General features: G+C 36.0%; 1 protein-coding gene across 5 annotated transcripts in view; it reads right to left on the reverse strand.

Moving 5' to 3' along the window:
• The window catches only part of Tao (Serine/threonine-protein kinase Tao), a 92,366-nt gene that overhangs the window by 31,756 nt on the left and 36,700 nt on the right, over positions 1-23,910 (reverse strand). For all 5 annotated transcript variants that reach the window (XR_014132639.1, XM_081768267.1, XM_081768266.1 and 2 more), the window contains 8 exons: positions 23,246-23,408; positions 20,719-20,897; positions 16,546-16,710; positions 14,449-14,583; positions 12,123-12,304; positions 10,380-10,530; positions 4,390-4,629; positions 357-569 (listed from right to left, as the gene is read on the reverse strand). Coding sequence is in view for 4 of the 5 variants with exons in the window: in XM_081768267.1 (XP_081624393.1) it covers positions 357-569; positions 4,390-4,629; positions 10,380-10,530; positions 12,123-12,304; positions 14,449-14,583; positions 16,546-16,710; positions 20,719-20,897; positions 23,246-23,408 (1,428 nt within the window). In the remaining variant the exon portion in view is untranslated. The remainder of the gene's footprint in view (positions 1-356; positions 570-4,389; positions 4,630-10,379; positions 10,531-12,122; positions 12,305-14,448; positions 14,584-16,545; positions 16,711-20,718; positions 20,898-23,245; positions 23,409-23,910) is intronic.

The raw sequence follows: 23,910 nt of genomic DNA on the forward strand, positions 1-23,910 counted from the left end.
CGCATAAACGTTAGAAGTTCTCATCAAGAAAAGAAGCAGTGCCTAAGGCTTACAATATTATTCATTTACCGAAGAATCGTTAAAACTCAAGTATTTTCATCAAGAATCTGGAGTAGAAAACAAACAAACAAACAAACAAACTCCAACAACTAAATATTAAGAGTACATTTTAATTTTACAACCCTTGCACTTAAAGTACAAAGTATTTTCATAGATATTCAATCCTTATGTATGTGACTTAATTTGTAAAAAAGGTAAATGTTCAGGAATCTCCTATAGACGCAATTAACAAGATAAGCGTCCTCATTGTAATTATATCTCGAGGTTCTATGATATAACAGAAAAAGAAAACTTACTGATTGTTTCTGTAGCATTTCGGCGATACTTTGCTCGTACTGATCTCCTAGCAGAGCAAGTTTCCGTCGCTGTTCGTCTTTCAGCTTTTTAATGACCGCCTTATGCTCTTCCTTCGGGGTCATTTGAAGAACTTGAGCTTTGAATTCCTTGTATTGCTTCGTCTGAATTTTGCACGTGTCGCGAAACTGCTTCCGGATGGCAAGCTCCTTTTGCTACAAGAAAGAAGAAAAAAAGAACATTAATATCAGCAACAGTATATACATTGCTATAACAGGGTTTCTACTAAAATTCCAAAATAAAATTTCGTGACCTTTCCTTTACCAAACCTAAAATTTCTTAACATTCTCAAATGCAAATTTGGGTTCGAATTAGATCAAGTTTTCATGCATGCGATAGTACCATGCTTTGCTTGCGATTTGGTAGCGTCTAAAGCCGACCATAGACATTTTTGGTGCTAATTTTTTTACCTTTTATAGAACAAAATTTTCCAATCTGTACTTATATTTGTACAGATAAAAAGAATTCGTGACCTAAAAGCTAAATTTCCTAACTTTCATGACCGTTTTCTGATTTCGTGACTTTTTCATGACTTCCGTGACCGATAGACACACTGTATAACCGGTGGATACATCATAATACATAAATCACATCATGTGATTAGGGTAAATGAACTATGAAGTGGAAAATATACACACACACACACAAAAAAAAAAAAAAAAAAAAAGCAAAGACGAATAACACACAATATACAAATAAAACAAAGTATTTCACTTGGATGTTATACATGACCAGCAGTACGAATGTACATAGAAAAATCTCTTAAAAACATATAACGACTTTTGCCGAAATTATTGTCATTCCTTTATTTCTCTAGCAACACATTAGAGAGAAAACGGAGATGCTGATAGTTTAGTTGCTTAATATCCGACTGAGTGACTGGTAAGATTTCTTCATCAGTTCAGTACAAAGATTTTCTATGTGACTTTTAAGGATTTCTTCTTCTTCAAATTTGTACATCTCATGACTTACATCAAGCAGAAAAATAAAAAGTCAAAAATTTTACCTCGCAACACTGCACGCCAAGGGAATCACGTGGTTCCAAGATGACATCGATTTAGAAAGCGGAATGCTTAATGTAGTATGCAGAATTGAAAGCGTGCTTTCTTGTGCCTCGGAAGTTCAGCAGTGAATATATAAAGGAACCACGTATCATATAAGGATCGGTACTAAAAGGGACGTTTAACGCCAAACCAACGAACTACCCTGTACAACAAACACTAATTCTTGAAATTTAAATCAAATTCTATTAAAATATATTTCACACATACCATTTGCTAAAGTGGTCAGCGTCACCGAAGAAAATCGTGTATTATGAGGCAATCAATTGCTTTGGAGTACGGGCCCCAATATGCTCCATAACTACACTCTACTAGATAATTTAACACTATTATGAGGCAATCAATTGCTTTGGAGTACGGGCCCCTATATGCTCCATAACACTCCACTCCACTAGATAATTTAACACTATTATCCTGATTCACATGCTCATTCTCAAAATAACCGCATATTTACATGAATAAATTTTCCCTCATTCTCAAAACAACAACAAGCCATCAACATATTTTCTAAGAAATAAAAAATCTTAGTACCTTAGTTGCAATTTAATTTTTGTGGCGAAATGATCGAAAGGGAGTGAAAAACGGAAAGAAACGTGAGACGAAATTATATTGAGAAATGAAATGAAATCTCTGAGTTTTACGTCCCACGGCTATGCCGGTTAGGCTAAAGGAGACTGTGATGATGAGAGATGAGTGAAATGGTGGAATGAAGAAAGTGGGAGGAAACGGGAGAACCCCGAGAAAACCCACGAGCACGGGAAATTATATTGAGAGCAAACAGACAAAATGTACACAGTGAGATGAATGTGAATCAAAGTCATTACACAAACTGTTCTTTATTTAAGTGACATTATTAAAGCAGAGTCACTGGCACTTTACAGCAGTGAATGGTACGGGGAGGGGGAAAGGGAGTGAATGGCAAGAGCAAAATGTACGAAATTTCGAAAAAGCCCACACGAGTGGAAACAGTCAACTGCTTTTGTTCAGAAGATACCGATATTTACATTGCTTTTCATCAAGCTCGGAAAATGTTATTCCTATGTGTTAGTTATACTTTATTATTGTGCTTACTTAAAGGCACTGACATCTTGGCAGATCAAATAATCTTTAGTCTACATACCTTATAGAAATTTACAGCAACCACAATAAGGAATAACTAGCAATTCTTTATTTACGTTACAGTGTACGATGGGTGTTCAGCAATTATTGTCTGATATAAAAGGCATTACCGAAAATAGATGAAACTGTACATGCACAGTAATGTATCCTTTGAATGTTTAGAGATAAAGTTTCAAGCATGTAGAGTGTTTCAGGTCAAGGTAAGCGACGACTGCGAAAATGGACAAATCTGAACGAAGAGCCGTCATTGTGTACCTCCAAAGGAAGGGATTAATACCCAAGGAGATTCACGAAGACATGGTGAATGTATTAGGTGATGGCACCCCTAAATACCAAACACCCAGAACTGGTCATGTGACTTCCCGTGCGGCAGGAAGAGCTGTGAACATGCATCAGGTGCAAAACCATCTGTAACAGTGTGCGCACCAGAAAACATTAACATGGTTCACGACCTGATAATGGCTGACTGTGTGGAGGTTAGCTGAGGTTACCAGCTTGTCACTCGGTTCAATAGATACAATCTTACACCAACACTTGGAGGTACATCTGTCCGATGGGATCGAAAGTGTGAACTAGTCCGTTGTCCAGAGATAAATTTGGCCTTGTTTAAGAAATACCCGGGTAACCTTCTTGCTAGATGTGTGACCGTAGATGAAACCTGAGTACATCATTACGATCCAGAGTCTTAAGCAACCGAGTATGCAGTGACGGCACCATGATTCCCCCCCAAGAAATTCGATACAATGCCATCAGCTGGCAAGCTTATGGCTACGACTTTTTGGGATAGTAAGTGCATACTGTTCATTAATTTTCTCCAGGGCCAAAGGACAATTACAGGTAATTAATATTCACAACTGATTCCAAAATTAGAACGGCAATAAAGGAGAAACGCAAAAGATGCTACACAGGAAAATGCTGCTGCTGCAAGACAATGCTCTTGCTCACAGAAGTTTACTGCTACCGCTATTGCTGATGTCGGGTTTGAAATACTTGAGGACCCTCCCTACTCTCCAGATCTTGCCTCAAGTGACTTTCACTCGTTCCCCAAGCTTACGCAGCACCTGCGAGGGACAAAGTTTGCCAACGATGAGCATATTATGAAGGCTGTCGAAGAATGGCTTCCAGCACAGCCATCAAGTTTTTTTTTAACGTGTTCGTGCTCTAAAACACTGGTTGGAGAAGTGTATTACAGTGAGGGGGGCTATGTGGGAAAATGACAGACCTTTTGTTAAGGACAATAATTGTTGAGTTGATTTTAGTTGATCGTCCCTTTCAGCAGCGAGACTATATGAGACGTGGACCTACTGATGAACGTGGAATCCGAACCACATGAGGTCCCGCCGGGAATCGAACCGGGGTTTCCCATGTTAAGGATAATAATTATTGAACACCTCTCATACAGTGTATATATGTTCTGATCCGACTAACGTGTTACAACAAATGGAAAACTGGGTAGGAAGAGTCTAGCGTTCATCCAAGCTACAGATATCCAAATCCCTAGTCTTTCTACTTTGAGAACTTGCGTCTGGCCTCTAGTTTTAATACAAAACACTATCATAACACATCTTTCATGTAACTGATAATATTTCAGTTGTTTACATACCAACATTAGCTTTAAAATTTCAGTTAAGAACAGTCTCGCGCCAAACACACAATTCAGATTCCCGAATACGCAACTTGTGTGTAACAGATAGCATTGCCTAACATACCTTATTAACTTAACTTGGCTTTTGCCACAAGGCATATATATATATGTTACTTTTAAAAGAAAGAAAAAATGGAATGAAGTAAATACCTTGAGACTTTTCGGTTGTTGTTTGAGTTCTAGTGCATGCTTCTTCCTAAGTTCCCTCTCCGCCCGCTGCATATACTCCTGTTGATTGGAAAGTTCCGTTTGATGCTGGTGAAGAATTTGATCCTCCCGCAGCTGATGCACAGCCTTCTGTTGTCGATACTCCAAATCCTGAGTCTGCTCATGATGCCTCAGCAACATAGAATGCGCCTGCTCCAGTTGGTGTTGCCGTTTGTTCAGTTCCTACAAATGAGATCATCATTAAGCCATGTACGAATATTATATATATCAACTGTTGAAGAACAGCTGAATGGCAATACTTTTGCGATTATACATACACCATTAGAGAATAAAAGACATCGAAATATAATGTCGCGTCAGGTTTCGGTGTAACTACCTAGTCTAGCCATAAATATTGTCACAAACTTTTGGCTTTGACTGTAGAACCTGTCGTGCAGGTGGCAAGGTACAATTTAGCTCAAGGTCAGCCCTGGCCAGTGTGTGTCGAACAGGGAAAGAGAACGGGTGGATCTGCTTCGCTTAAGCATGGAATGGAGTGAGTACAAAAATAGAGTTGCAGTGTTTGCCTTGCATATGGGTGAACATTCACCAAGTGAGATTTTCAAACTGCTGAAACTTCTGAAAATCAGCAAAAGATTTGTTTACCGCACAATCCAGCGGTTTACTGATCCCGGCAGTGTACGTGGCCGGCGAAGGGATGGTCGTCCTCGCAGTGTGAGAACAGTGGCAGCTGTTAAAGCAGTGGCTGCTCGTGTGCGGCGAAATCCACTCCGAAAGCAGAAGATCATGGCACGGGAGCTCAACATGGCCCCAAGATCAATATCCAGGTTACTTTCTGAAGACCTGAAGGTCAGAGCTTATCGGCGGAGCACGGAGCATTTCTTGACACCACAGCTGAAGCAGCAGAGGAAACTGAAACAAGACAGCTCCTACAGCGGTACGCCAACAATGGACATCGGCAAATCCTCTTTGCCGACGAGAAAATCTTTACCATTGAAAAGAGCTTTAACCGCCAAAATGATAGGATATATGCAGCAAGCTCTCGAGAAGCTCGTGGGAGAGTTCCTAAGGTTCAGAGAGGTCATCACCCCTCCTCAGTCATGGTTTGGTAGGCGGTGAGCTATGAAGGCCACACCAGACTTCACTTTTGTGAGCAAGGTGTAAAAACAAGTGCCAGGGTATATTTCGAAACTGTTCTGGAGCCTATTGTGAAGGACTTGAGTGACACCATGTTTAACAATGATCACTGGACCTTCCAGCAGGATTCTGCGCCAGCTCATAAGGCAAGGATGACACAACACTGGTTGGAGGCCAATGTATCAGATTTCATATCCAGTGCTGCGTGGCCTTCTGGTAGCCCTGATTTAAACCCTCTGGACTACAAACTGTGGGCAGTGTTAGAAGACATGGTCTGCAAGAAAAGACCCTTCACTTAAAAGTTTGAAGCTTTCCTTGGTGGCAGCAGTGGCGGATTTTCCGATTGATACTCTCCGTACTGCAATAGATGACTGGCCCAAAAGACTCAAAGCCTGTGTGCGTGCCAATGGTGGACATTTTGAAGTTTGATAGGTGCCAACTGTAAAGAATATATGTGGTTATAACATATTAAAAGCAGATTGAAAAATCTCAAACTGTATTTCATATATTCACAAAAAAGTGTGTGACAGAATTTATGGCTAGACTAGGTATGTAGTTTGTGGAGCTGTAGGAAGTTGTTAAAGAATATGGGATTTAATGAAATTCCAGAAGCCAGTTGATTTGCCCTGAGGCATATAGGCTAGCTGTGTGTGAAATATGTGTATTCGTCAATTTTAAGCCATAAAAGAATTCTGGTGCAATACATAGTTATAACGTGAGTAAGCTTACATGTTATATTAGTATTCTACTAGTTGCTGATTTGGACTGCACAGCACTTGCGTGCTAAATGTTGAGGTAGGCAATAATTAATATTTTAAAAAACTATTAAATTTCTTTAAGTATGAAGTCCTGTGTGGAAGGAGAAACAAACTGATAAGTTCAATATATTTTACAAAATACCAACTGAGTTACACATCCTTTTATTCAACTTAAAAGAGTCCAGTACATGTAACGCGTGTTTATTTTAATTTTCATATGATTATATGCCTTTGTTAGTTAAATCCTACCAAAGAATAATAAGGACTGGCCTCCCGAAAAGCACTGACCCAAGTTGTTTCTTTGGAACATGATTTACTATCATGTTTAGAAATTTTAAGAATTATCTTAAGGAACTGGCACGCAGGTATTAGAGGTCTGCACGGGCTGGGTCCGAGTCCTCGGGCCTACAAAGCATATATCATTTCTCGCCCGGGCTGGGCTCGGGCACTATATTTTTAAGTAAACAACCGTATTTCTCGGGCCTAACGTTGTAAATATACTGTACAACGATATTTATTGGACCGTTCTTTCTGCAGAACTTTTAAAACACAACTGTAAAATTAAACACTTGTAATTGCTATAAATAAAAATACAATTTTGCGTTAATGATTAAGTTTCTGTAATTCTGGCTTATTTCGGGCTCATTTGATTATAACACAAGCTCAGGCAGGGCTCGGGTCTAAATGCTAAAACAAATTTCGGACTCGGCTCGGGCCTCACATTATAAATTCACGGGCCGGACCGGGCTAAAAATTCCGGTCCATGGAGACCTCTATCAGGTATAGAGCTTTTATACTCTGGTGGCACACAGTGTTGGCCTGGTCATTTTCTGTAGTGTGCTTGGTTTTCGCTAGATGTAGCTAGTTTGTTGCAAAAGTGTAGGTGGCACATTGGGTTGGGATACTGAAATCAATGTGGCAGCGAAAGGGTTAAACTTAAAGACAGCTTTAAGAAAACAATATACAAACTCCTACAAAATATCGTTTACAGCGCTTGAGGGGTAAGCCTTTACACGAAAACAAGCTAGAAAGTCTTATAATGCATCCTTTCCGAGGTATGAGCCATCAAAATATTGGAAAAACAAACTTTGGTATTTGCGTTATGGCGCTCCGATGACACCAGAAAAAGCGGTCAAGTGAATTTTACAGGATATGATACCTGTAGTTGTCAAAAATGATAAATGGGTGGAAACGTGCTCAAGGAATTACCATCATTTCGACCTACTTTCAGAATATTCGGGAATTCCATCCTTACTTTGGGGAATTCCATGAGCGTACCAGAACAGAAAAATAAAACTTCTTTATGATTATGAATAGTCCTATCGTGGTCCACACTACATTAAAATTAATTGTATTTAAAACAAACGTTAATAACATTGTTTTATTATTATTAGTCTGACTGTAAGCAAATCCCAAAGCAAATAAATGATAATGGTTTGCTAATCAAAGACACTATCGAAATTGCTAAGGAATGTATTTTATGAAGTTTTTAACTTAAATTTGGGTCAAGATGTATTGTCTGAAAATATAGTTAGTAACAGTGCTCTAATCGAAGTTTCTACCGTTACTGAATTAGATGTAATGGAAGCAATTAAACTGAACACCACTCCACGTACATATAATATTCCTTATTATGTAATAAAAGCTTGTGCAACAGAACTTTCAATTAATTTGGTAAATATATTTAACGTTTCATTACGTACAGGTGTCTTCAATATGGAAGCAAGTTTATGTTGTATCAATATATATAAATCAGGTGATACAACTACAGGACAATAACGCTTGTCAACGCACTCTCGAAGATTTGCATAAACACACTAATTACACATATTTTAACGTAAGAAATCTTAAATGTCTCAACACGGTTTTTATAAGAGCAAGTTAGTTTGTACAACTTTAATCCATTTTACCCAACTTAAACTATCACGAACTGAAAAATAAATTGCATGTCGATACAATATATATAGGTATTTCAAAAGATGTTGATTCTATCAGTCATAAGTATCTTACTACCAAGTCATCCAATATTGGTTTATCATCTTTGTATATTCTCGTATACGCTATGTAAAAAATGCGATACCGCAAGAGTAGCCCTTCGAGTTCCTCTTATTTTTCATATTTTTAAATTATTTACTGGAAAAAATCAAACACTCAAACATTCTGCTATATGCTGAAGATATAAAGTTGTTCAGATTAAGCAATAATGAGTATGGTAATTATTTACTACAACAACACTTACATCCAGCCAACATAATTTATGACCTACACAAATAAACTCAATATTGTCAGTAAATACGAGGTCAATGCTTACAAAAAGAGAAAGTAAGCACTATGAAAAATCTAGGTATTACATTTGACGGTCAGTAAAAAGTTTTGTTACTACATAAATTCTATTCTATAAGGTGTCAGAAGGATAGCAGGCTCTATTTTTAAACAGTGGCGTGTATTTCAAAGAGATAAAACATATGTATATTTATATAAATTAATTGTAAGGCCAAAGCTTGAACTGGTTCGGTAATATGGAATAGAGTTTCTAAAACCTGGACAAAAAAATGTTTTATAGGACTGCTATGTTTTAACATGAAAATGAGTTACTATTCATACAGCTATGAATATTGGAATTTGTAGAGTCTTATGAATAGAAGAAAAGATTTTGACCAAGTATGCATTCAAAAAATACTAGATAACGTATGTATTAGTGAATACTGTTTACGAAACATGTTTTAAAGTATCAAATCATAGCATACGAGAAAGCACGATTTTAGTTCCTCTGTATTGAAAATGTGAAATTATAAAAAAATTACAATTCTTTAAGTACAGAGTGTTTCAAAAAGAATGATCTGATTTTAAAAGTCCTTATGTATTAATAAAAACATACTGTAAAAATGGGATAAATTGCAAAATACTCAAAATCTTCCAAGTTTAGTTATGCTATTACAAATGCTTTATGTGTCCACCACCAGCAGCAGCACGAACAACATCTAGACGACAGCTAAATTCGTCATAAACTTCGGAAGTACGTAGCCGACCTGGACTCTTACGTTTGCACACCCTATTTCTTAAAGTTGGCGATATGAACGACGAATGTTTTTGGGTGCAGGCAGATCAATGCCAAAACGCCGACGAAAAGCACGCTGGACCGAAATCACTGACTCAAGTCTTTGCAAACTGCAGCACACAAAACGCCTGTTGAGCAGATGCCATCTTCCTTCTGACTGACTGCAAACTAAAAAGACGCATTGACTGACATCTAACATCGATTTTCTGAAACTCTAGGCCACGCCCATTCAAATAACACTTATTTTCTTGCCGGCAAATCCCATGTCCCGTAACTATTACCGTCAAAAATCAGATCATTCTTTTTGAAACACGGTGTACTTATATAAATTTTGATTTACTGTATTAAGCAAGTGAAAATTTTACGAGGTCTAACTGACAGGTAGAGAACTTGACATATTTTACAACGTTGAAAAGGAATTATTTTTGCTATCTACATTATGTTTTATATTAATGTTCCTATTTTTACCGTTTTCTTATTTACTATTATTTCTATTATTAGTAGTTGTATTACTGCATCGCAATGTAGCGCTCTGATACCACAATATGCTGTATTTTTACCAACAAGCTGTTCGCGGTACTGAAATAAAGATTTATTATTATTATTATTATTATTATTATTATTATTATTATTATTTAACATCATCTGAGAGGTTTTAATTTCCTCAATTTAAGCCTTGTCTTGCTTTCAATGCACTACCAAAACGGATTGGTATTCTTTCTCCGAACTTAGCTTATGTTTTGAGCCTCTCCCTGACAATTAAAATTCCTTATTCTATGTCCTTCATTAACTTTTACTATCTTACCAACATTATACTGTTCTATAATGTACGCTAATGAAGACTAATTAAACGAAGATTCGAAACAACTAACAGCTTAATTTCGACTAAGATGCTTTTAATTTGTGAACCAGTAGAGTAGAAAACTGGAATTCGCCGAAACTCAACCCACTTCACTTAAAAATACAAAAATAAATAAAATAAAATAAATAAATAAATAAATAAAATTAAAAGTACTCACCTCGCGTAGTAATTCTTGTTCTAGACTATGAAAAATAAGTAATTTTTTTCTACGAAATTTTCGAATTTCTAGCTCAAGGTACTCTTTCTGACCTCGTATCAACCGCTGTTCTTCTTGAGCTTCCAATTGTTTTAGATTTTCTTTATGAGTCCTAGAAAGAAAAGAAACTTTATCAGTGTAATTTCTACTTATATAGCTGTGGCTCGGGAGGGTATACAATCATATAGTATTTTTGCTTATTTTAACTTACAGAATAGTGCTCTTTTGTCCGTAGGTGCCATTTTTAGAACACCCGATATATAATGTTCTGGAATCCTAGCTGGGAATAAAACAAAACTGCAGAATGCAACCTCTGCATGGAGGAGGGGGAAGGGATTGAAACTTTTTTCAAAGGTTCGCCAGATCTGCGAAACCACTACTCGCAGAAACTCAAAATTTTGTACGTAGAAACATTATTAATGGACCACAGATTAATAAGTCGAACCTATACGAAATGTGTCTCCTACTAGGAATTCATGTATGACCGGTAAGTATTTCTTCGACCTTTGACCATCAGAACTCCTAAACTCTTGTCCAGGAACTTGGAAATTTTGTACGAACGTTATTCTTGAACTCTGGCTAAGGATAATACCTACACTTAATTCTTTCTGTAGGAAGAATGGCAACAAACTTTGAAAACAAATTCCATCTTTTATTTGGTGTATTCCCAAGCATTTTTGCAAAAATACAATTTTGGTCTTGGTCTGCAGTAAGACGACTATAAAAGCACAAATTTTCATCTATCAAATACTAAACTCCCACACATCTGTAGGACCTTAACTTCTATCAAGGATTTGGCTTTTTGTTACTATACAAAACTGAGTGCTTTCTATCAAGAAAATATTAATTGATGTGTGAAATCTCCGTAAAGTCATAGCGCTCAGTTCTTAAACACGTGGTGTCTCCAGCTCTCAATTCATATCTTCCCTCCAATTCCCTCTTTTGAAAAAATGAAAATGAAATTAAATCTTTGTTTAACGTCCCACGCTTATGCCGGTTAGGCTAAAGGAGACGGTGATAATGAGAAATGAGTGAAATGGTGGAATGAAGAAAGTGGGAGGAAACGGGAGAACCCCGAGAAAACCCACGAGCACGGTGTTTGTCCACCACAAAGTCCACACGGCGCGAGCTGGGATCGAACCAGGGACCCAAAGCACCGGAGGTGAACGCTCTACCACTGAGCCACCGCGTCCCCTCCCTCTTTAGAATCATAGAAGAAACTACCCACCTTAAAAACTACTTTCGCAGAGAATACTCAGTGAAGATAACTAACAACACTATACAATATTTAATTAGCTACCTCTTTAAATTAAAATTATATGGGTGCGTGAGAGGATGATTTAAATTAACAAAAAACCTGGCTACTTACCAATCAATCCTCTCTTGGGAAGCCTAAATATTTAATATATATTTTTTGTATACGAAAAACATTTAGGCTTACCAACGGAGGATTCATTGGCAAGTAGCCAATTTTTTGTTAACTCTTTCCATTATTTATAAAATGCACGAAGATTTACTGCTGCAGAATCCAAACACTCAATGTTTGACTTTATCATGTATTATATCAACCCAGTCAGGCTTATTACGTATTAGCATCTACATCCTTAAAAATTAAGATCACTCTTTGGTACGCTTCTCGGTTTACTCAAAGGAGCACAGAATACTACAGTCGAAAAAAAAAAAAAAATAGTAGCGAAAACTTACTGCAGCGTTGCATCGCGTTGTCTCTTTGGTGTTGATTCATCTAAGCTAAGTTCTCGCTTCCATCTCTCTTTATTTTGCTTATATTCTTTCTTCTTTTGCATTTCAAATGCTTTCCTATCTTGGTCTTGACGAGAACTAATTTCCTTTAGTAGTTTCTTTTCGGCTGCTGCATTCTGCTTCAGCTACGAAAACAAATAAAAAAAAATTAAAATTATTCCAACTATTAACTGAATAAACTACTTATCGTGACAAACCTTAAACACCGAAAATTCAGATTGATCTTATAAATTCTAATAGGATAATTTCTTCATGCCAAAAACATGACATAGATAATTAAAAGTAGTTGAAATTAGGACGTAAAAGAGATATTTGTAGGCAAATGTCATCACTCTTCGCAGTTCTAAATCTAAGTCAAATTCATCAGAAGATATGTAAATGTATACGTTCTGTTCGCTGGGAATCAAACAGAACACAAGTCAAACTGGACAGGGAGGAACAACAGTAGTTTAAGAGAAGCACAAAGACACACCAGAATCTGAATAGGCTCTGAGTCTAAAGTTCCAGTCAAAACATAAATCCATGACGCATTTAATTTCAAGAAGATATTTTGAAGATCATCCACAAAATAACCAGTTTGGAATCGTGGTTACACCTCCATTTTTTTTCCGCAGTATATTTTACCCCACCAACCGACTGCATCCCTAATAAGCTAAATACACGGCTAAGTCGGAAAATAAGTTTCCCCCTGATGGCTATGGACAAATAATATATTGCGAAAATAATAATAAAAACAAAGCTTACTTTATTTTCCCATATAAGAACTAAGGATGTTGATGTATTGCATTTATCATACAGCTTTACACTATTAGAACCCCTTTTGGTAAACATGCAAACCCTGCATACGGATCAAGTTCTTCACGCAGGGTGTCTACTGAGTTTCAAATTCAAAATTCCAGTATATTCAGTATAACTATCAGCAAAATTCCATTACCTAACACTTTTTTATTTTTATTTTTTTTATTTATTTATTTTTTTTTTTTAAATAATCACACTCTTGATGATTTCAGGTTTGTAATTGTTTCAGCATCAAATGAATATTTTATTTTTAATAAATTTAGTTAGCCTTGATTTCTTTAAAATACAAATGATTAGGCATATATATATATATTAGGCTGCTCATGAAAGAACTGAAATCAGCAAGCAATGTGCCACATTCATATATCAAGCATTAAAACTGGCACTCAGTTTCCCACCATTGGGCATACTTTTACTGACTAGTTTGCACCCTGTATACTGTATTGGAAGTATTGCATATAAAATAATGCATCCATTATTATACGTGAGGTATTGATTTAAGAAAAGGAAGAAAGAAAAAAAAAAAGCGGAAACTGAAAATATTAGTAGAAAGAGAGAAGTTAGTCACTATCTGCAATCCCAAAAGAGATGGCGTCATCTCTTAACGCCGGATCATTAGGGAAAATCACAATTTATTATTTCAGTAACTGTACTGTATTACGCAATTACTGTTGTTCTATAATATATTCACGATCTGAAGCTCAATTCCACTACTTTCCGTTGACCGACAATCTCAATTCATAACTTTCATGGCCTGTAGACACCCTGCTCGGAGGCCTGATACAGTGAGCCCGGAGCATTATTTGTATTATATAAATGTATTATTATTTTATAACTTGTATAAATAATTGTGTATTATTCTATTCTAGTTATACTGCAAGATCGTTACTACCTTGGACTTTTGGAGTTCAAAAATAAGGTTAGATTATAAAGAACAATATTTGTACATTTCATAATTTTTCCAGTGTGTGGATCAAAATTCCAGTATTTCTAGTATCAAAATTAATTTCCAGTATTTCAAGTATTTCCACTATCAGTAGACACCCTGTCACGACTCTCTTCACTTTGTTACTGTAACTCTCCGAATAGGAGAAGAGGAGACCGTAGCCTTCCTTTTAACCAGCATCCTTCATAGGACGAGGCCAATTAGACTGTACACACCTTGTAAAGAAATTGTCTTCTTCAATAACGCCATACAAAATAAAATGGAAGGAAAGCGGAGAGTAGGAAGAACACAAGTGATCGATGATTTGAAAAACGAAGAAAATATTGGGAGTTAAAAACAAAATGACTGAGAAACCTAGAAGAACATTTCCAGACCCGAACCAGAATACTTAAAATTCCATCCCCTAGACCACTTACAGAAGATGCTACCCGATGTCTAAGGTTTAAACAGTTATTTAAATACAATATATTTCTTGCTATCTTTGTAATATTAACTTACCATTTTGCATTTGTATATTTTTCTTACCTTTCTTTCTAACTCCTGTTGGTGTTTAATTTGAAGCTTTTCTAATTCTTTACTGAATTGTTGTAGTAGGGATTCGTATTCTTTATCTAGTACTTGCTTGTGACTTTCCATCTCGATTTTACATCGCTCTTCGAGCTGGAAACAGATACAAAACAAAAATGTTTTATTAAGAAGGAAGATCAATTGCGAATTCCAATATAAAATTATTCCATAGAGAAGTATAAGACTTAGCTACGAAAATTGAGTGTAATTTTAGTCCCTCAATGACTTGACGAAAGGTAGCATAAAATGCAGTGATCGACTACATTCCATAATTAAAAAAAATAGGTACAACTACATATTAAGGCACATTTTTAACTGTTTCCTGTGAAAACGCAGTTTTATATAAATCCTTTACAACTTAGTAAGTAATGCAAAAACCTTTATATTGTTGTTCAGATTTTTGGAAATGACTTAAAAAACGTTAAATATGAGAAGTAGGTGGCCCAATAGTAGGTATACAATATCGTATTGATTAGCTCATTGCATCTATATATATAAAAGAGAACGCACAAATCCTTTGTGAACTCATCACGCTAATACGGCTGAACCAATTTCTTTCATTTTTGGGGGGTTATTATGATTTGGACCCTAGATGGTTTTTATCATATCACTTTAATTTTTAATTACCAGTGTCTTGAGATAATTGACCATTCAAGTGTCCATACGTACAAATCCTTTGTTATTAGTTCATCATAGGTAAAAATAAACGTATTTATATGCAACCCGCATGACCATGTGACTCGGCGGGTTAACATAAATGACAGGCGATATAATTTTAACATTTACTGCAATTTGAAAGCGAAAAAGTAAAAATTATCTAAGTAACAAAGTTTATTGCGTTCCGGGGTGACCGCAGCGAAGCGGGGTGAACGCTGCTAGTTTTATATAATTTCTTATTATTATCCATCAGGTAGACAGTTTCTCTATTATTATTTCTTATTCCTCAAGCTCGGAACAGCCGAAGCAAATAAACCCATAAACTAGAATGTTATACTTGATCAATGCAGGGGTGTATACCTACTTTTGGGCCATCCTATATATATATATTAACAATTTTACAATTGTGCACTTATTGAAGCTGTGCCTCTTTCCCCTCTGACTGTACGACGACGGTGGTGGTGGTGGTAGTATTACTAAACGGCGTGACAAACATCTTGATATTTGAAGGCGGCGCTCCAAGTTCCCTTTAAATGCTGCTAGCAAATGAGTGTGTTGCGGTATTCCCACGTTTATTTTGTACACATTTACCCTCTGTCACCTGATCGCGCTGTAGTTCGTCTGCTTAGCCAATCCTAGCTACACCCCTTTCTCACTCGTCAACGTCGCGTCAGAGCTTGCGTTTTATTCGTTTAGCTGAAATGACAAGATGTTTGTCACAGACTTTAGTAGTAGTATTTCAAGTTTTCTTTATGTCTCTTTACCGTCCTGAACTCCTTAGTACATCCTACCCCTTCGAAGTGGCTACAATGTATATAGAACACTCCTTTCCGCATAATACAATTACAGAAAGGCCTTATCAGACACAGCACCTTTAAGCTAACGGAGAATAGAAGTAATACAAAACAAACCCCAGGTCTTCCGAATTCGGCACTTAATAATTTACAGTTTGCGTACTAGTACTTTAGTCTATAATTTTAAGCTACAAAGTAATTTAAATCACGAACGATACACAACAAAAATACTTCTGCGTACTACCGTCAGGTCATAATCTTTTTTTGGTATGCCTCTAATGTAACTGAACTGACGGATTTCTTCGTTTTAACAAAGACTAAATTGTAGCTATGAGTAACTGAAGAGAAATAACCAAAACTGTAGAAATCAGTACATTAAAAAAAGTTAAATTTAACAGCCAATATATGTTTCTAGTACCGGAAATATGTTAAATCCGTGAGCAGCTGAAAAACGAGAGAAAATATTTTATCAATTGTAAAATTTTTCCCCTCGCTCTCTCATGGTGAAGTAATAACGCTTAAATGTAAATAATTTATATGATCAGTTGTAATCATACATTGTCATCAATCTCTTAAAAATAGAATTTTAAACCCAAAGTCTTACCTTCAACAACGCTCCTTGGTGTTCCCGCCTCATTCGTTTGTAGCCACTCATTTGTTCATGCATTTCCTCTTGCATATGTTCCTTCTGCTGTTTCGTAACTATCGACGTGGTCCGAATAGTTGCAAAGTTGTTGGCACCATGTTCTTGAGATGCTGAATTACTGGCCTAGAAAAAGAAATACCCACATTCACATCAATATATTCTGAACACTACTATTTCATACATACATTAAGGAATACTTCATGTTTAACAAAGGCGGCTACATATGGGGTTTTACAAACGTTGTAAAACGTACCTGAGCTTCTGCAGACTGCTTAATTTAACCTTTTCAGGACCGACAGGGATTTCAACAAAATAGTAGTCTTTTACGTTGGCGGCCCTAGTACCCATTCTAACTGTCCAGAACATGAACTATACCTCACTGTAACGCTTATGGAACACAGATTTCAACAAGCTAACTCTTGTGGCCCCCATGCCAAACCCGTATAAGAAAAAGAAAAATGAAAAATTTTGTTTCTGGAAATTTGAGATGCTGGCAACACTTACTTGTGCGCATTTTTACGTGTACGCCAGACATTGGGAACAATGAAAAAAAAATTAAGGACGAAAGTTCAATACAAGTAAAAAAAAAAAAAATCCGAACGTCTTTTTTAAGAGAATCATTCTGTACATATTTATCGAAATATTTCAGTCTACCCTGACATTGGCAGCCCTAGCGACGCCCATAATTGTCACAGACTTTTGTCACACGGAGGAAAGGTAACTTTTATTCCCCGTGCGTATGACAAAGTGTTGCCAGAGCCACACAAACTTCGAAAAAGTTTTATTTTTTCCCGAATTTTTTGACTCCTCTTCCTCTTTTACGAATTGGACACGGGAGGCACAAACGTTACCTTGTTGGAATCTGTGTCTCATAAGCTTTTCAAGGAGGTATCGTTCATGTCGTTGTGACAATTAGGGGCGTTGTTAGGGCTGCCAACGTCAGGGTAGACGACAATACAAAAATATACAGGATGATTCTCGTTGGTACGATGTTCAGATTGTTTTTTTTCTATTTTCTATTGTATCTTCGCCTTTAATTTTTTATATCATAGTTCCGAATGTCTGGCGTACATGCGACATTATTTTTCTCGGCGAACGGTAAATAACAGTGTTACCAGTGTCCCCACAATTTTTAAGTACTATGTTTTTCTTTTATAAAAAATATACACAAAAAAAGGATAAACCCCTCCCAAGCCCAATGGCCATACACATGGTATCACTAGTTAGTAAGTTCATTTATCTTTATTGATAACAACTTTTCATGCGTGTAGCTCCTTTGGGGGAGAGTTCCAAATGCTAAGGTGAGGGGGAACTAAAAACATTCACCTTTTCTCCCTACCGTTCTGCTGAAGGACTCCCGATGTGGATGAAATGCACACTGTTGGAAAGTTTCTTGCTTCCTAAAGAGATAGATACCTTAATCATCTCTCTACATTAATTAGGAGCCAACGGCTAGGCACCGTCATTTTCAGCTGTTGCCAAGTGGACGAATAAAATCTGTCACTATACCAGACACTATTAAAAAAGAAATGTTTAATATGGTAGTCCAGAACAGCCGATTAAAGGTAAGTGATATTGCAAGAGTTCTAAACTATCTCAGGTGAACAAGTAGTTTACATTTTGACATTTTTACAAAACGTCTGCAAGAAAGTGCCGTGATTACTGAGATTTGGTACAAACGATTCAAAATATAAATCTTTAAGGATACGGATAACAGGTAAATAATAAATAAATAATGCATAGATTCATTATCATCGATGAAAAATAGATCACTAACAAATTACAAAAATGAAACATTCTAGTTCTGAACCAAAAAAAAGTCTGTCGGACCGATTAAAGTTTCCGTTTTGTGAGATGGCAAAACTTATCTTTTTCACTGACTATAATATATTCAATATTCATTAACTGAGAAAATCATCACCGCTGAATCCTATGCAAAAGCTTCTGGACCAATTACAGGAAAAAATAAAATAAAGTGGGTCTGTCAAAGAAAATTTTGTTATGACAATGGTTGCCAGCTACGAGGGCTCTTTCAATGTAAAATTAATGAATTGGTTATGATTTGCTGCTGTATCCGCCTTATTCACCACACTCGGTTCTATTATACATCCATCTTCTTTGTAACTGAAAATATACCCTGTTGAACTTTGATTTTATTCAGACGAAGAGTTTAAAGCATAAGTAGAATATTTTACAATCCTGGAGGAATATGGTTTCCGCGATTGCATAAAGTATATCGTTGGACAAAGTATATTGGTGACAAAGTGAAACTATATTGGAAAGTAAAATTTTCAAGACTTAAATCACTATATTGCATTTCAATCCGAGAACCTTTAGAAAGAGTTACAAGTATCTTACTGGTAGAAGGAAGTACCATCTTGTGTTTCACCTTTAGCTCAATTTTATATCATATTACGCTTACTGATATATTAGGAACCTTTAACACATAAACAAAGCCCAAACTTAAAGAACGAATTTTGCATTTTCGTTAGGATACGTAAATGAGTACTGAATATTATACAGGACTTGATGCAGCTGTGAAGCATATTAACTTGAAACAACTGAATCGGTTGCTGTTAATACGGGATACGTTTCATTGCCCCGTTTTAACGACGGACTTAAATCAAAATCAAACACAGGGAGAAGAGTAAGCTAGGCCCTATACGTATTAAAGCAAACCATCCTAGTATTAATATGATTAGTCTGTGTATGAAAATTTATCCGGATAGCTGAACTCGGAACCTTCTGTCTGCAAAGCGAAAATGTAAACCGCTCTGCTACACCTGTTCCGTAATTTGCTTCAACTATTACAGAGTTCCCACTCAAACTAAATAACAGAGTCAAACATTTTTCAATTTCACATCGGAAAGTTTATAAAAATAACCTTTCCTGACCATACGACAATAAAAGCCGTCTGGTGCTGGACCGAAGCGGGGACAGGATCCGAGGCGCGGTGCGACGGTCAGTACGTTGCAGTGGAATAATTAAAAGTTGCTCTCATTCAACCTTACAGTGTCAACTGTATTAAAAAACTAAAAATATTACAATTTTCTAGATTTTCAAGGTTTGATAAAGAAATTCATGGCATATTCCAAGTCTTTTTTAATGGTATATGAAATCCACAGCTTATTCACGATTGCGTAGGCACCCTGTGTTAAGAGAAAGTGATATCTTTAAAAAGCAGTCCAAATGATGCTGCTCTTTTGGTTGTAAACTTTCTATCATATACATATATATATATATATATATATATATATATATATATATATATATATATATATATATACTAGCAGCGTTCACCCCGCTTCGCTGCGGTCACCCCGGAACGCAATAAACTTTGTTACTTAGATAATTTTTACTTTTTCGCTTTCAAGTGATTGCAGTAAATGTTAACATTATAGCGCCTGTCATTTATGTTAACCCGCCGAGTGACACGGTCATGCGGGTTGCATATAAATACGTTTATTTTTACCTATGATGATCTAACAAAGGATTTGTACGTTATGGACACTTGAATGGTCAATTATCTCAAGACACTGGTAATTAAAAATTAAAGTGATATGATAAAAACCATCTAGGGTCCAAATCCTAATAACCCCCCAAAAATAAAAGAAATTGGTTCAGCCGTATTAGCGTGATGAGGGAACAAAGGATTTGTACGTTCTCTTTTATATATAAGACTAGCAGCGTTCACCCCGCTTCGCTGCGGTCACCCCGGAACGCAATAAACGTTGTTACTTAGATAATTTTTACTTTTTCGCTTTCAAGTGATATGATAAAAACCATAGAAGATTGCATTAAATGTTAACATTATATCGCCTGTCATTTATGTTAACCCGCCCCGCTTCGCTGCGGTCACCCCGGAACGCAATAAACTTTGTTACTTAGATAATTTTTACTTTTTCGCTTTCAAGTGATTGCAGTAAATGTTAACATTATAGCGCCTGTCATTTATGTTAACCCGCCGAGTGACACTGTCATGCGGGTTGCATATAAATACGTTTGTTTTTACCTATGATGATCTAACAAAGGATTTGTACGTTCTCTTTTATATATATATATATATATATATATATATATATATATATATATATATATATATATATATATAAAAAGACTATCATTTCTTACCTTACGTCTATTGCGTACTGAAGGTGGGTAATTACTATCATTTCCATCTGTATTTGGTGGAAGACTATTGGTTGAACTACTTTGTGAGCTAGCACTAACACCCATCGAGTGAATGCTGTGCTCCGATGTGATGCTATTACTTTTACTACTATCTCCTCCTATCTGTTCGTCAGGAGTGTCTGCAACAAAATAACATAGCTTCAATACAATAATCTTAATAATATCAGAAATGTATTATTACACTTTTGGAGGCATAAGATCTACCACTCTGAAGACTCACTGTAACTGTACATATAAATTTACTGAAATGTGAAAGATCTTCCCAATCCCTTATCTGATAAGGTGTACAAGGGTCCAGAGGCAGGTTCTAGCCAAGGGTACAGAGGCAGGTTGCTTTAAAGAGATCGGGTAGGTTGACCAATCACCTTTCCCTATATTAAAAGTATGTGGCACAATGGATATCAAGGAGTTGAAACGAAGGGATAGATTCAAAATCAGGATCAGGAATACCATATCTAAAACAAAAAATTATGGTAATAATAGCTACGTTACTCAGATATTCACTTGTACATATAAATTAATAGCGTTCCAACATAAAGTTTTCTTGTATCTTATACATCGCTGTTTGTGGAAACTACAACACCAAGAATGAGTGACGGAATGTGTCCAAAGCTCACAGGATCTGTACGGAAGAATATGGCGCACGAATTTTTACAAATTCCACAGAATGACGCATGTGTGGCTCTCAGTTCGACATAAGTGAACAGGAAACAAGAGGGCAAGTACCTCTATGCCTCGTGTAGTCGGCCTGTGGGAAGACGGCCTATCCTAACGCAAAATTGGTGTGAGTAGAGGGGGCTATAACAGTGATACTTGAGTAGTGGATCAAGCGATGTGTGACATCTTGTCCGCATGATAGTAACGTCGTCTAGTGTTAGCTCCATGCTGATGCACGTTAACAGGTGTTATTGTTTTGTCGGCAGGTGTAATAGTGTAGGGTATCATTAGTGTAGGGTTTTAAAAAATTCTTCTGTCATTTTGATGAGGATAATTTAGCACTAATTCGAACTTCTCACTTTTATTTGTGTGAAAACTCAGATCGATACTTTTTTAAGTTTCATACATTTTCTTTGTGCTGAAGATCCAAAGACAAGAAGACTTTAGTGCTGCATGCATTTTGTTTGACTTTATGAATCTCTTCAATAAACTCTGAAGAACTTGTCAATTTAAAAACAAATATGAACAAGATCAGAGGTTTGAAATTTTCTCAGAAATGGTTCACATTCCAAAGAAATACTTTGAAAAATGTGAATTTGCACTTTATAAAACATCTTTAATTTGTGCTGAAATATTTTTTATCTTGCTGTTGGGATTTCCTATCATGAATATTTTTTTTTCCTGGTATTTTCGAAAATAGCCAAAATTCTGTCAATAAAAAGGACATTTTCAAGCAATTTTGTTGCACTTTTTTTTTAAAAAAATGATAAATTTAGCAGATCGGGTTAAAGAATCGTTGAAAATGAAATATCATCTCGCAAGAAACTACACAGTTACTTGGGTCATCCTCGTTGATTTTTGCAACTAACTTTCTCATGACACTTAAAATTCAAATTCAGACTATCCACTGAGACTTGAAGAATGTTCTTTTTATTGCAGTGGTTTGATTTCTGCAACAAGATTATTAACTAGACCTTGTGCTGTAGCTCTACCCAAAAAGACACTATTGAAATACTCGATACGACTCTACTTCTATTAATATCATGAAATTTTAAGTGATTCACCGAAATAAAATACAAAATCATCACACTGGCTTAATCTATCTTTGAGACTATTAATAAAATATGGACCCTGACCATAGTTAATTACATATTTACACTCTGTTGTCCTCATTTTGAAGGCTGGGTCTATTGCACTTTGCCCCCACTTTAAAGGTAGAGTCTATTGCATAATCTGGAAACATCTGAATGCCTCACCAATCTTTGAGTAAGAATTCAATGACATTTTGCTGTCTACTAATACCCGCCCATAGTATCTCTGCTCTTGTTACGACATCTCTGGTGCAAAATGATGTTAGTGACCGAGTAGCAAGTAAGAAGTTAGCTTACAAATCGAGGATTCAAGGGCTGTCTAAAATTTCAATACAACGAGGCGCATTTCTTTTAAAATACTTGTAGAAATTGCTTTAAGAAAAAAATAAATAAACAAAAATAATAAGGACGGCTGAACCTTCTGATATTTCCCTAATTTTTCTGTTGAATACATTTCCATGCCTTTTTGGCATATTTTGGAACATTATCCTGACTCATTTTAATTCTTAATTTTCCCTGATTTACAAGGTCAGTGTGAACCCTGAATGCAGATGCCGCTCACTCAGATAAATGACATTTTATGTTGGAAGAGAACAGATCATTCATTATCTTTGAAATGAAATGAAAATTGAGTTTTATGTCTCTAAGTCATAGAAGAGGAGGAATTTACTTTTGAATCTAACGCAAATAATTCACTCTTTTAACATTATTCCCCTTACCATCAGCATCTCCTACAGTGCTTTCGTTTTCACAGCCATCGATCATCAAGATCTTCTTGAGTTTCCGATAATTCAGGTTATCCAGCTCTCGAACTGCTGCTTTGGTACGCTGAATGAGGTCGATCAGAACATGTGTCGATATGCCCCGTGACACCATTTGATGCTAAAAATGAAAAGTAAACCTGTATAATATACCTGTACAAAGTATGATTTACAATTTGTACCCCATCAAGGATATAATTATGTTTCCCTATTCCTTACAACTTTGTTGTACCTTAAACTTTATTTGAAATATAAGTTCCATGAAAAAATAGTTACACAAAGTGAAAAATCTAAGAATTACTTATTTTTGGAAAAATATGTTCGAAAATTTTACTGCACTTTTTCCACAAGAATTCATTTTTGATCACAAAAAAAATACCGTAGTATGGACATTTTATCAGTTGCATATTAGTAATACAATGTTTACTCAACTTTACTACTATTCTACAAAGGTGTATCAAAAAATAATATAATTTGCACAATCAATTATATATTTGTAATAAATCCGTTAAATACAATTATTGAACAACTTTAAACGTAATTTACCAATAAATGTCCAAATTACACCAAATATAATAAAATAACTTATGTATTTTTCGAAGATTTTGGCTTCTACAAATTCT

Source organism: Thermobia domestica, chromosome 8, assembly GCF_964235325.1.
Source record: "Thermobia domestica chromosome 8, izTheDome1.hap1.1, whole genome shotgun sequence".
Lineage (NCBI taxonomy): Eukaryota > Metazoa > Arthropoda > Insecta > Zygentoma > Lepismatidae > Thermobia > Thermobia domestica.